This window comes from Myotis daubentonii, chromosome 6, assembly GCF_963259705.1.
Source record: "Myotis daubentonii chromosome 6, mMyoDau2.1, whole genome shotgun sequence".
NCBI classification, from domain to species: Eukaryota; Metazoa; Chordata; class Mammalia; order Chiroptera; family Vespertilionidae; genus Myotis; species Myotis daubentonii.
The window spans coordinates 74,939,260-74,953,622 of record NC_081845.1 but is presented as its reverse complement, the minus strand read 5'-3'; the positions used below and the strand labels follow the sequence as shown (position 1 = coordinate 74,953,622).

Genomic DNA, 14,363 nt, shown 5'->3' with positions numbered 1-14,363 from the left:
CTCAGCTCAGTAAATGGCACCATAATTCACCCAGTTGCTCAAGCTCTAATCCGCTAAGTCTTCCATGACTCTTTTTCTCATGCTTCACATGTAATTTAACAGAAATAATCATCAGTTTTACATTAAAAAACAAACTAGAATCTGACCACTTCTCTTCCCCACCACCACATCACTCTAGTCCAAGCCATTCTTACGTCTCAGGATACTGAAATAACCTCCTATCTGGTCTCCTGCTTCCACTCTTGCCCCATATTAACAGGGTGTGGCAAAAGTAGGTTTACAATTGTTCATATGGTATATAATTCAATAATGAGTAACTAATAATGCAAGAATAAACTGTTTCACACACTCACAACTGTAAGCCTACTTTTGTGCCATCCTGTATATTGCTCTTTCTAAAAAGTCAGATCAAGTCACTTTCCTTCTCAAAATCCCCAAAGAGATTGCCACTAGCATATTTAGAATGAACCCCGGTGGATTAGTTGAGCCTCACTGCCCCATTACCCAGCTCCTCAGCCCCAATCACCCAGCTCCTCAGCCCCAATCACCCAGCTCCTCAGCCCCAATCACCCAGCTCCTCAGCCCCAATCACCCAGCTTCTCAGCCCCAATCACCCAGCTCCTCAGCCCCAATCACCCAGCTCCTCAGCCTCAATCACCCAGCTCCTCAGCCCCAATCACCCAGCTCCTCAGCCCCAATCACCCAGCTCCTCAGCCCCAATCACCCAGCTCCTCAGCCCCAATCACCCAGCTCCTCAGCCCCAATCACCCAGCTCCTCAGCCCCAATCACCCAGCTTCTCAGCCCCAATCACCCAGCTCCTCAGCCCCAATCACCCAGCTCCTCAGCCTCAATCACCCAGCTCCTCAGCCCCAATCACCCAGCTCCTCAGCCTCAATCACCCAGCTCCTCAGCCTCAATCACCCAGCTCCTCAGCCCCAATCACCCAGCTTCTCAGCCCCAATCACCCAGCTCCTCAGCCTCAATCACCCAGCTCCTCAGCCCCAATCACCCAGCTCCTCAGCCCCAATCACCCAGCTCCTCAGCCCCAATCACCCAGCTCCTCAGCCCCAATCACCCAGCTCCTCAGCCCCAATCACCCAGCTTCTCAGCCCCAATCACCCAGCTCCTCAGCCCCAATCACCCAGCTCCTCAGCCTCAATCACCCAGCTCCTCAGCCCCAATCACCCAGCTCCTCAGCCTCAATCACCCAGCTCCTCAGCCTCAATCACCCAGCTCCTCAGCCCCAATCACCCAGCTTCTCAGCCCCAATCATCCAGCTCCTCAGCCTCAATCACCCAGCTCCTCAGCCCCAATCACCCAGCTTCTCAGCCCCAATCACCCAGCTCCTCAGCCCCAATCACCCAGCTCCTCAGCCTCAATCACCCAGCTCCTCAGCCCCAATCACCCAGCTCCTCAGCCCCAATCACCCAGCTCCTCAGCCCCAATCACCCAGCTTCTCAGCCCCAATCACCCAGCTCCTCAGCCCCAATCACCCAGCTCCTCAGCCCCAATCACCCAGCTTCTCAGCCTCAATCACCCAGCTCCTCAGCCTCAATCACCCAGCTCCTCAGCCCCAATCACCCATCTCCTCAGCCCCAATCATCCAGCTCCTCAGCCTCAATCACCCAGCTCCTCAGCTCCCTGCAGCTACAATTGGCTATCATTTTGTTGCCTCTTCAGAATCCCTTCTTTGACCATCTCTCTCTCTAGAGACTCACCTGCATAATCAACCCCTCTCCCATGCAACACTGGTGTCAATAGCCCCAGAACATCATTACTCTTCAAAAATTGCCTGTATTTTTTTTGTATTAAATTTGTCAGCACCTCCCAGGGACATTACAAGATCCTCTTTCATCCCAATGGGGTACTGATGTTTAACATTAAGACTACAGTGCTTTAACTGCTCAAACATTATTGGCTCATAATAGAAATTTTCTCCTTCTTCATGGCAACAGTTAATGTCTCATGATAAAAAAAAAAAAACTCTCAGGAGATACTTTTTTGGTGGCAACTATTTAACATCCAAAAGCTAATCTCTTATGTTTATTTACTGGTATAAATATTCTGATAGTAACTTACCTGTAAATATTTGCCAAAAATGCTCTAAAGTGGACCTGCTTTATGTTTCTTTAACTCATAAATGCCCCTTAAGTTCTCCTGAACCTTAGAGGATATTATTTTGTTTGGCAAATTATAAGTGTACAGAAGTGCATTCATTCTTAGGAAAATAATATAACCTTAAAAAGAATTTTAATGAATAAAATAAACTGATGAACAAAATAGATCCAGAGACAGAAGCATGGACCAGATTATTGAATCTCAGAGGGAAGGTGGGGGGAGGGTGGGTGGAAATAGATCAACCAAAGACCTTGTATGCACATATTCATAACCCATGGACACAGATAATTGGGTGGTGAAGGCCTGGGGCACAGGGCAAGGAAGGCTAGAAGGGGTCAATGGGGGAAGAAATAGGACATATGTAATCATTTCAACAATAAGGATTTAAAGGAAAGAGTTTTAATTTGTGTGAGAGAATTTCAATCTAAAATGAAACTGGAAGATATAAAATGGAAAATCTCATGCATGTGCAGAAAAATAAAACTTAAAGGAATGAGAAACTGATTTCCCATAAATGCCTGACTTACAGAAAACTGACAATGTTAGAACTTTCTTAAATGATAAAAACTTGATCAGGGGTTGCCTCATATCAACCTTGGAAAGTTTTGCTCATGGTTCCCAGAGGCATGAACAAAAACTGTCTGGATTGAACTTTGCATGTATGAAGACTGGTTTTGGCCTGCTTGAGGAATTTTCAACACTAATCTCCATTTGTTCATGATTTTAACTGAACTCTTCCCTCTTTACATTCCTTCTCCACAAATATCAAACCCTCAAGAGACTTGGTACGGTTTGTGTGTCCTGAATTACAATTCCTCTACTATTCCCAAATAAACATGTCTTTTTGAAAATTCTGAGCTTGACACAATTTATCTCTATTTAGGTCAACCCTTGGGAATTTCCATAGATGTGAAGGGAAAATATAAAAGGATTTCTGAAAATAACTACATATTGATACTAAGAATTCACTGAACAAGTTTTTAAATGTTGCAGAGATGTATGCAATTTTGAAGCATCTCATTTCATTCTATCAAAATAGAAGCAGTCTGATAAATGTCACCCTATTTTCTGAACTACACCACCTCGCTATTTCTGTACTTATTGGCTTGGTTCTCTAGCCAATATGAAGGTTTAACTACTCATGTTTTTATCCAGGATGAACTGGAACCAATGCTTTCCAACCTACCGAAAGAATTTTCTTTCTGCAAAGATCTCAAATAACCCAAACCATCATTTTTTTTTTTTAGGAACATAATACCTAAAAAATCACTAGAATGCTAATTCTATTGATCAAGCCAGCCTGGACGCTCCCCTCAGCTTGACTAAACTTCAGACTGGCTTCTTCTTGACCCTAGGCCTGCCTTTCCTGAGAAGATTTACTTTTGAAAATTCGTAATTGTAAATTCTTTACCTGCCCCTTTGAGTTGTAAATCTTTTTAAAAACCTTCTTAACTAATTTTACAACTAGTAAGGAAGATCCTTCTCAAGGACCAGCCCTTTGCAATGTAGTCTTCAAAAAAGATAAGTGTCTGCATCTATCAGTCTCTGTGGGAGGGCAGTACCCTAACTTCCATGGATGCCACTTAGCAAACACAGATGGCAGATGGCTTACTTACCTACGGAGGAAAATGCCTGCCAAACTCAGGATAACTCAAGTTGCCCCATCCCACTGATCAACCTCCCCTCCCGCCCCCCAAAGTCCTCCAGTACTTTTCCACTAGCTCACTCCAGCACTCAAAAATCCACCCTCCTTTTGTTTGAGCTAAGTGGAGTTCAATCTCTCTCCCCTGTTCCAATAGTCGTAGAGAGAGTCTCCCTTCCCTGTTTAACTTTGCCGGGTGAAATTTTATCTTTGACACTATAATCCCAGGACTGGAGATGACTAAGCTTTCAGTACTCACAGGCTTACCATCTTGACCAGGCTGTCCAGGGTAGCCAGGGTTCCCAGGCTGTCCAGGGTCACCCTAGAGAGGAAGAAAAACTTCTCAATACAAAACAACAACTATATTGGTGCAGTCAGAGCCCATCAAGGTTCAGAGCCAATTCCATTAAAGGCAGCTATTTGTTATGTTAAAAACAAACAAACAGGATTCCTAAAATGGGGATTAGAAAAAATGATACCATATTCTAAATGCCTAGCTTAATGAATAAAGGCTTTTTAGTATATAAAACTTACAGTGGTTTATTTGTGTGCGACTACCAGGTATAATAGGTAAAGTACATTTCCCTGATGTAAAATGTTAATATTTAAAACAGGGTACACTTTTAAAATTCTAAAAAAATGATTAAGTATCATAGCAAATACAGTTTAAATGAGAGTAATATTTCACTCATTGTCTACAGACTTTATTCTATATGTCATACTACGGATATCACTGACCTATGATATAATAAGTCAATTCATAATTATTTATTAAGAAAAAAAAACAGTTGCCGAGACCGGTTTGGCTCAGTGGATAGAGCGTCAGCCTGTGGACTGAGAGGTCCCGGGTTCGGTTCCGGTCGGGGGCATGTGCCTGGGTTGCGGGCACAGGATGTGTAGGGGGCAGCTGATCGATGTTTCTCTCTCATCGATGTTTCTAACTCTCTCTGTCTCTCTCCCTTCCTCTCTGTGAAAAATCAATAAAATATATTAAAAAAAAGAAAAAAAACAGTTAAAAGCCATGTGATTTTATACATGGGACTCACATTTAAAGCTGCACAACAGTAATTTCTTTAAATCCAGTCAATGTGCCTCTTTGCCTATATTTAGAATGTCATTGAACATGCTAAAATTCTAAAACTTGAATACTTTTATGAGAGTGAGGCCCAAGCCAAACAACCCTTTAGTCTTTAAGTACATGTAATACCTAAGAAATGAAGAAATGACCTTTGCTCTCATAAACCAGAGATCTTCAAAGAACATTATTCTGTACAACATGGCAATGAGCCCAGGCACATTTTATGGAACTCTAGACTGTTGTGCAATGGCCAGTACTGACCATTAAGAGGATCACCAACCTTAAAACAAAACAAGGAAAGCAATATTTTTTTGAGGTGAGGTTGTTTTATAATTTAACTCTAAGAAATACTTCACAAATCTATAATAATAAAATATAATAATAATCTATAATAATAATAAAATAATAAAAAAGTAATATGCTAGTAAGGCTGGGCGTCTTCCGGACATCATTCCAGACATCCTTCCTGATGAAGCTGGGCCAGCCTGGGTCCTGAGTGCCTGCAGGCGGCCCAAGGGAAGCCAGCCCAGGTCTCGTGTGCCTGCGGGTGGTCCGAGGGAAGCTGGTAAGGCAGCCCAGGTCCCAGGTGCCAGAGGGAAGCCAGTGCCGGCAGCCGGGGGAAGGAAGGCCTACTCTTGCAGGAATTTTCATGCATCAGGCCTCTAGTATATATATATATATATAAGCCTAAGCGACTGAATGACCGAACGACCGAATGACCAGTCGGCTGGTTGCTATTATGCACACTGACCACCAGGGGGTAGAAGTTCAATGCAGGAGCTGCCCCCTGGTGGTCAGTGCACTCCCACAGCCAACCTCCCAAGGCAGGCCAAACTTCTGCGCATCCCCACCCCCATTAGCCCTGATCACTGGCCAGGCCTAGGGACCCTACCCATGCACAAATTTGTGCACCGGACCTCTAGTAATATCATATTCATCTATTACTGAGTTCATGAGGTCCACATGGGACATCTTGCCAAAAAAACACAAAGTCTTGGCCATCAGTACCAATAAATTCCTGCACAGAGACAACTGATTTTCAACTCAATAATTCTTCACTATTTTCAGCAAGAAATCATTCACACAGAACCCCAGTGATTATACATTAACTAAGGTTACTTCCACAGAGCCAGCTTTGCTGGTTGGAAATACTACTTCAGGCTACTGGCTAGGGAGATTTGTTCCTGAAACTAAACAGGAAAAATGGAAAGAACTGTGTGAACTCAATAAAGGAGCCAATGAAGAAGGGATGGGCTCTTCACTTAGGAGTCGCCCAAGAGGCTCAGTATAAGAAAAGGTTGAAAAAAGGAAAATGTCATTTTTTAAAAGAGAGAATCACTGTAAATCTAGAGAGAAAAACAATGCTGAAACATTTAATGTCTTGCTAAGAAGGAATAATTTGAAATTCGGATCCAAGGATTCCAGTGTTAACTAAGAAGCAACATTCTGTCTCTCTAGAGTGCTAGAATGTTTCTCTCCTTATTTTCAGGGGATCCCCATTAATCTCCCTGCCATCCTTCTCCATCCATGTTCATGTTGGACTCACTGCCTTTCAGTAAATTCCATTGTTCTTTTCTCCCAGGAAGAAGATTTTCTTCCCTTTCTATGTAAGAGTCATTATGCCAAAACGTGCTATCGCTGCAGCTTCCTTGTAACTCCATTTCTTCCTAATGTCTTTTTCTATTGAAATGCTATAGCAGCCCCTGTCTCACTGATCACTTCTTCATAACTGGAGTTTTCTCAATTTTTTCTTGATTAGTCTTCTTCACTTATCATTTGGATTTATATTCCTTGAAACATGGGCCATATTTTCTGCTTTTTTTTTTTCAGTGCTGTAAATCAAGTAGAGATTCAATAACTATTTGCTGATTGATTTATTTCAAATTAAATCTCCTGTTAATGACCTCTTTACTTGCAGAATATTAATTATCCACAAAATCTAGGACATAGAAAGTCTCTGAGAAGGTTTAACCTCTACTATGATGAGCCTGAAATAAAACTTTGGCACAAAAAGAAACAGAATTTGTTTCTATGCTACACAGAAGTACAAAACACACTTAACAATAACATTTTAAATGAGTCAAAACCAAGTTTCCAAGGGGAAAAAAGTCACCCACAAGATAAACCCAATGTGACTTCATAAGGACCATAACACTGGTCAATAGCTCCACAAACGAAAAGTAACCTCTTTTGCAGGTTCTATTACTACTGATAGATTTTAATCGTTATTTTGACCATTACCCTACTGATTTATTTGCAAAATCTCAGGTAGTTTGGTGTTGTTTCCATAAAATTGAAAGAATAAAATAAAATCCTAACTAATTTTGGAGAGAAGGCCAACTAGAATAAAAATTCCATTTTATTACTGTAATAAAAGCTGACACCCAATCTTTATTGGTTGTTGACTGTATGCTAGGGACTGCTCTTAAAAATTTACATACATTAAATGACTTCTCATAAGAATACCGCAAAGCAAGTAATCTTATTATTCCCATTTTATATGCAGGAAAAGTGAGGCCTGAGAAGGTTAGGTAACTCACTCAAGGTCACAGAGCAGTAGTGGGGATGGAATTTGAAATCATCCAATTCTGCTCCATAGTCCCTGTGTCAACACACTACTCACCCTGACTACATTAAAATTCAAAAACTAATCAGAACCAGACCTGGGGACTGCTAGTAAATTGAACATGGAAAAAGATTTCCAAATGCATTACATTAGACATATGACTTATCCTACAATTGTGAGTAAGTTCTCAATCACTTTCTCCTAATTTAGTTGAAGCATTTGCATTCTTTGAATTTTTAAAAATATGTATACAACTGAAAAGCAAAACTTACTTATGTTGAATTGAATTTGTGCCACAGGATTTTTGAGTTGTCGACAGGAGTGGAAATGCCATGGATTGAGCTAAACCATCTCTGAACGTGGCCTCTCAAGCAGTGTAATTATGAATAATTAAAATGAAAAATAGTTGTGCTTGCAAAAGCAAGCTAATATTTTAAGTTACTCATCTAAAACAAATGTCTTTGGAGCTCTTCATGTAGGACCAAATCCCATGTTATCAAGCCCTTTCCTCAAACTCTTTGTGCCTTCATTCTAGTCTTGGTCTCCACAGGCGTATCTGACCTAAGACCTATTCCATTCTCCAAAACCAGCCTCTTCCCTCCCTCAAAACTCAAACACCCACTCTCTTAGGCAAGGAGGAATCTACTGAGCCTGGGGAAATTAACATAAAAATGTAAATGCCTAGTGGCCCCTGAAATTTTCCAAAGCCTTTTTGTATTCAGACAGAGGATACTTTGAAAGTCCAAATGAATCTCTTTGATGTAGAATTATGAGGGTGAAACATAGGGCATCAGAAGGAATACAGCTGGGGAGAGAGTGGCATTTCAGAGAAAAGAATTTATTAAGAAATTGTTCCTTTCTAAAAACAAGGGAAAAAAAGCTTTCTTTTCACTTTTGAACTAATACATCTAACATTTAAGGTTAGATCAAGTGTAAAGTGTGTCCCCACAAATGTTCCTGTGTCTACTGAAAGTGATGGAAGAAGCTGCCATCTGCATGTTAAGGTCTTTCAAAAGGGAGTTCTTTGTCAACTGGAGATTGCTGGACTTTTCATATAGAACAAAGGCATTCCAGATAAGTTAATAAGGAGGAGGGGTATACCTTATTTTTTCAATGATTTCATAATTCATTAAATTAAAAAAGTATTACTATTAAACACTGGGTTAGATAGTAGAATTCCAAAGGAGAGTTTAGTTTGTATTTGCCTTCATTGTGAAGTACCTGCATGTAAAAATTACTCCAATAGATTCATTTATTAATTTACTCACTTCCTAGGTTTGACACTAAGGATACAAAATAAGCAAGCTATGTTCAAGGCATTCACAGTCCAGTAACAGATATATTTTTCATTGCTTATTAAAGAGTTATAATGTCATGATAAGTGTGTGGTATTATAGTTCATTTGACCTGTTTTTTTAATAGGGTTGTCATATTTTTTGGAAAGTTCAAGAATTTATAACAGATGACATTATCTTAGAATAAGCACTTACCCACCTAGCCATAGAAGACTCCTCTGTTTTACTCACAGGATTCCTAGAACTCTATTTCTGGCTAATAAAATAACTAGATCTATTTTTCACAGGTAACTCTGATTGATGGTTATCTGCAAAGCTTTCCAGAGAGCATCAAAGACAGCCAAAAAGTCTCAATTTCATCTATAGTAAAATTACTTCATCTCAATTAATTCCAGTTTTGTTGATCTAAATAAAACCCTATCAATTTTCCAAGACACAAATTCTCTACAAGAAGTGCATGAAATTCAGAGTGTTGCTAGGGATTCTGTTTTCCACATACAGGTCCCTGATGTGGCTAAGGAACCACTTCCAGGGGAAAGAGCCTTAAAAGGATGGAGGAGTGTGTGTGTGTGTTCCTCTCTTCCAGCCAGATTTTCTGAAGAAAATGGGAAGCAGATCAAGAAGGCACGCCAACATGAAGATTGGTGGAAAACTGCAATTTCACTTAAAGTAATAGGTGGCAATGGGGTTACATTATGACTAAGAAAAGAGAATGAAAATGAGGAACACGTGAAACTTAGAAATATTGGATATCGGATAAGACAAAGAGAGCTCTAAAACTTTGTTGTAGAAACATATGTGAATAATAAACAGTGACACCACAAGATCCCTAATGAACCACTAATGAAGAATCAGAAAACATCAAAAGCATCTGATTCCTCCTCAAAAGTGGACAGCCCTTTAGAGACCCTGGGGGGGTCATTAAGAGTGAGGAGAGCGCTCTGGGCTTTTAGAGAATAGGCAACATGGAACTCTGGTTTCCATATTGTATTTCTTGCAGATCAAATCATTTTTATGTATAACATTTCAGTATTGTAAATACATTTTAAAAAGAAGTCTGCTGGTAGGTCACAGCAAGCTGTCTTATATTCTCCTTGGAACATTTATAGGTATTTCTCATTAATGTCAAGGCATCTAAAATAACAGAGTTAGTTTAACTAAAGAATTCTTTGGTTAACTTTCTGAAAAGCAATCTGAAAATAGTTTATAATAGTAAATTAATTATAATATACTGAAGTCAAATTCCAAACCAATAGATTCACTTTAAATGAAATATTGAATGTAAACTTTTATTTCTTAAATTTAATTTTTTATTGATTTTAACAGCTAGGCTTGAAGTATTTCATGAACTATTACATGAAAATGAATGGGAGAAATATGTATAAAAGATAGGAAGAATTAAATTATCTTAGCAGTCCAGAAGCTACGATTTTTTTAGTCATGGTGATTGAAATACTAAGAAAATTCCATCTAGCCCTAGTCATTTGGCTCAGCGGATAGAGCATTGGCTATCAGAGTGAAGGGTCTGGGTTTGGTTCAGGTCAAGGGCACATGCCTGGGATGAGAGCTTGATCCCCAGTAGGGGGTGTCTAGGAGGCAGCCAATCAATGATTCCCTCTCATCACTGATGTTTCTAGCTCTCTCTCCCTTCCTCTCTAAAATCAATAAAAATATATTTTCAAAAAGAGAAAATTCCATCTAAATATAAATTATAATTCCTATTTAAGAAAAAAATTTATGGTCACCTAAAGTAACAGATGATCAATACAGAAAACACTTTTTCCCTAGAGAGTCATACTTGCTTTCAAGTTAGACATTATTTGTATTAGGTAATTTTTAAAATAATATTAAAAATATTATAGTGAACAGACCACTTCTCAGTATCTTAGGGTGTGTCTCTGATGCCATAGTAAGTATCAACTTACTTAAAAACTTAGTCATTCATATTTAATAACATGGGAACATATCAAAGTATTTTGTTATGTAAAAAATAAACTGGTTATAAAATAGTATGTACATCACGGCTCCAAACATACTTTCCCAATGTAATTACTACATGATTAAGTGAAATAAATGCATATGCCTCCATTTTTAGAATTAGACATCTAACACAACATTAAAATCAATTTTAAATTTCTTCTCCATTTTTCTATCTGAAAATCATTTTGACAAATTAAGATCTTTGACATTTAAGAATTTAGAGTATATCTTAAAGGCCCTTTCTTAAATTTTTACCAAGATGTAAGAATCATTCTGGGATCTAGCAGCAGTGTTGAGGGAGGGGAATGGAGAGGGAGCAAACAGATAAATAAGCAAACTAATATTGCTCCCTCACTCTACTGTGGGCTAGCAGTATCAGTTTTAGGTTCAAAGACAAATATGGACTAGAATATGCTTTTTAAAAGGTCACCAACACTCAGGTTTTAACATGTTCTAAAGCATTAGGTGAAAATTTCATAACAGGGTCCATGGTGATTTGGAATTTTGTGGAAACTCCAAATTTGGAAGCTCTTGTTTGTATATTTTAACAACAACAAAAAAAAGCATTTTCGGTATTACTCACTTTGGGGCCTTGTAGTCCTGGTTTTCCGGGAGGACAAACACAGGGAGCTGAAGTTGAACCTACATCACTGGGGCCATTGAGACACTACGAAGACAAAAATGGAAATAAACATAGAAAGACGCATATATATGTATATGTACATATGTATCTGTATATTTTATTTAGCTTAAACTAATAAGAAATTCCCAATCACAAAAAGGTATGAATACTAAATACACTCAAACTACATTTAAAAAGTGAGTGTAATTTATCTAAAATACTTACAGTTGATGAAAGGAAGCTAAACAGTCCCACAGTGCAAATATTACCTTAAGGAAAACAATAGTATCCAGGCCTACCTCGCCATTCTGAAAGAAAAACAAATGTGTTTGAAAATATGTTTTTAATTAAATTTCTTATTATCTTCCTAATTTTTAGATATTTCATTGTCCAGGTTATAGATGATTTAAGTATCAAAACCAACCTCTAAAAAATATATTTGCAATTACCCTAAAAAATTACTTATGTCTACATGTTATTATTACATTCACAGTAGGATAAACAAAGAAAATGAACAACAATAAAGAGTAGGAGAAAATTAAAATGCCAAAGCTGCTTAATATAATGACCATGCAGAAAAAAAAATAAATCAATGTGGAATGTACATGCTCTCTTGAACTTACTGGAAAGCCTTTAAGAACCAGAGAAAAAAGCCAAAACATATCTAACCAAGTCCTAAAGAGCATGAATTAAATGTCATCCACTCCAGGGGCGCTTCTCCCTAAACAGTCTATTTCTTACTGAATAAGTCACAATTTAAGACAGGTTAATAATCTTCCCAAACAATACCACATTATATCAGAAAATGAGAAGGTGGGAATAAAGGTATAGAAAGCAAACAAGCTACACCAAGTCACAGCTAAGAGGAAGGAAGGAGAGAGATAAGCACATACAAAAAAACACTGAATGTGAGAATTCAAAATCTGCCATGTAATGTTATGCCTTTATTATACAGAAGGGAAATGGTAACGGTTATTACAATGATGCAGAAATATCAATAAATAAAGTATGTACAATGGACTCTCAAAATGCAATAACATTAATATGTTTAGTAAAGATTTATATTCCAAATTATAAGTATCTAAAAGGTATATTGCTTAAGCAATTACCTATCTAGAATACCCATAATGAATCATTTGTAAAAGGTTCCATCTTTGAGTTTATTGTAGATCCATTAATTATGTTGCTCAATGTCCTCAAGACTTGAGAACATGTGGATTCATAAGTTATTCAGTTTAATAAGGAAAAAGGAGACTATGACAGCATGACTATATAAACTAAAAAAGCTCAAATAGGGCTCAAATATCACTGGGAATCCACATTGTCAAAAAGTTTTACAACATTCTACATTATTTGCAATAGCAGCAGTGCTGCATACCATTTTTTGCCTAGAGGAAAAGAGACTGATTGTATATATAATCAGTATATAATAATATAATATAATCAGACTTTGTAACATTTTAGCTTATAATCCTTTCTTTCTAAACACATCAATGAAAATAGCCAAATAAATATATCCTAGAAATATAAGAAGATCTTAGGTAACAACAATAAAAATAAAACTATTGTTTGAAAAAATGTGCTGGTGAACAGGAAAATGAATCATTTCCTGCTCCAGAATGCGTAATATACTAATTATAAACTTAATTAAGAACAGAAATGTATTTCACACAAGATATTCAGACGAAATATCCTATAATTTTCTAGAGCAAGTCTAGTCATGCTTCTCATGAATATTAGGATAGTCACAACCAGACATGATGTGGGAAAAACAGTTTCTTGTGGTCTTTCATTCATACTTACACAGTGAAACATTAAAATTTTATTTCAATTATGAGCTTCAAAATATGTTTTAATCAATATAACTTTATTTGACAATTGAAAAAAATAACACTATATATTAAGTTGAAACTCACATATTATCTGCTTTTTATTTATGGCTTAAAAAGTACTAGAGCAACACTTGGAAAAAATAATCCATCCTACTTACAAATCCGGGAATCTCGCATGCTGTCTCCCGGTTGTTCTGTTCTGGGTCACAGTAGATTCGCAACTTTTGGACATCAAACTAGGAACATAAACCCAGTCAAGTAAAAGTTGAGTCCCAAGTTAATTGTTTTATAAGAACAACTCAGAGACACAGTAACAGCCAATATAGTTAGCAATCATGGAAAGTTTAAATCACAGCATTCAGCTAAAACAATGAAAATATAAAATTTGAATACCTAGCATATAGTATTAAAGATGTGATACAAACTTCTCTAGCACCAAAAATAAATCTCTGATTTCCTTAAGGAACCCAGTGGAGCTTTTTAGTACCCCTGTATTCAAAGCTAGCCTAGAGAGAACTTTCTAGGACACTTAAAAAGGGTGGCTCAAAAGCCATCTTTAGTCTCAGACATTTAGTTGCTGGCATGGAATGTTGTGTGATGAGTAGGCCCAGCACCTGTTACTATTCAAATACTTACATAAATTGACATGTAACATTAATATATAGAGACCACGTGTGCAATCACACATTTAAATGCGACAGCCTTTCCTTAATAAAAAGAGTGAGAAAGCCTTACTTTTCAAATAGAGGATTTTACAAGAAATGACTTTTACATGCACACTTCTCAACCCACACATAGATAGTCCACTTTAAAGAGATATTGAAAAAGTTAGTTTTGTTCATGAAGAACCCTGACATGCATTAATTTAATTTTATCTCCACAGCTATAAAGAAATGTTTATAACGCTACTTACAACTCTAATCACATTGCCTTTTCCAAATTCATTATTTAATCCATGCCTCTCCTGGGATAGTGTATATGAAATTAATGTTTCATGAGGATGAGAATTCTACCCTGAACCCAGGGGAACATTTTTCTAAGTATCCTTATTAAATAGATTAAGTCTAATTTTGCATTTTCATACTTATACAGAAACACACAATTTCCCTGATGAACTGACCACATTTTTTAAGTATCTTAAAGAAATTCAAAATTAAGTTAAATGTGATAAATACTATCAGAAAGGGCAGAAAAAGCTCCATTTTATATAATGCAAAAAGCAAGTAATT

General features: G+C 37.6%; 1 protein-coding gene across 2 annotated transcripts in view; it reads right to left on the bottom strand.

The window, feature by feature from the left end:
* COL21A1 (collagen type XXI alpha 1 chain) overlaps nt 1–14,363 on the bottom strand; it is a 175,273-nt gene that overhangs the window by 79,421 nt on the left and 81,489 nt on the right. The window contains exons 7-10 of one of the 2 annotated variants that reach the window (XM_059701347.1): nt 13,293–13,370; nt 11,602–11,610; nt 11,264–11,347; nt 4,021–4,083 (exon numbers count right to left, since the gene is read on the bottom strand). In XM_059701347.1, coding sequence (XP_059557330.1) covers nt 4,021–4,083; nt 11,264–11,347; nt 11,602–11,610; nt 13,293–13,370 — 234 coding nt within the window. Of the gene's footprint in view, nt 1–4,020; nt 4,084–11,263; nt 11,425–11,601; nt 11,611–13,292; nt 13,371–14,363 lie in introns of those variants that run through there. The other variant, XM_059701346.1, reaches the window with a different exon arrangement.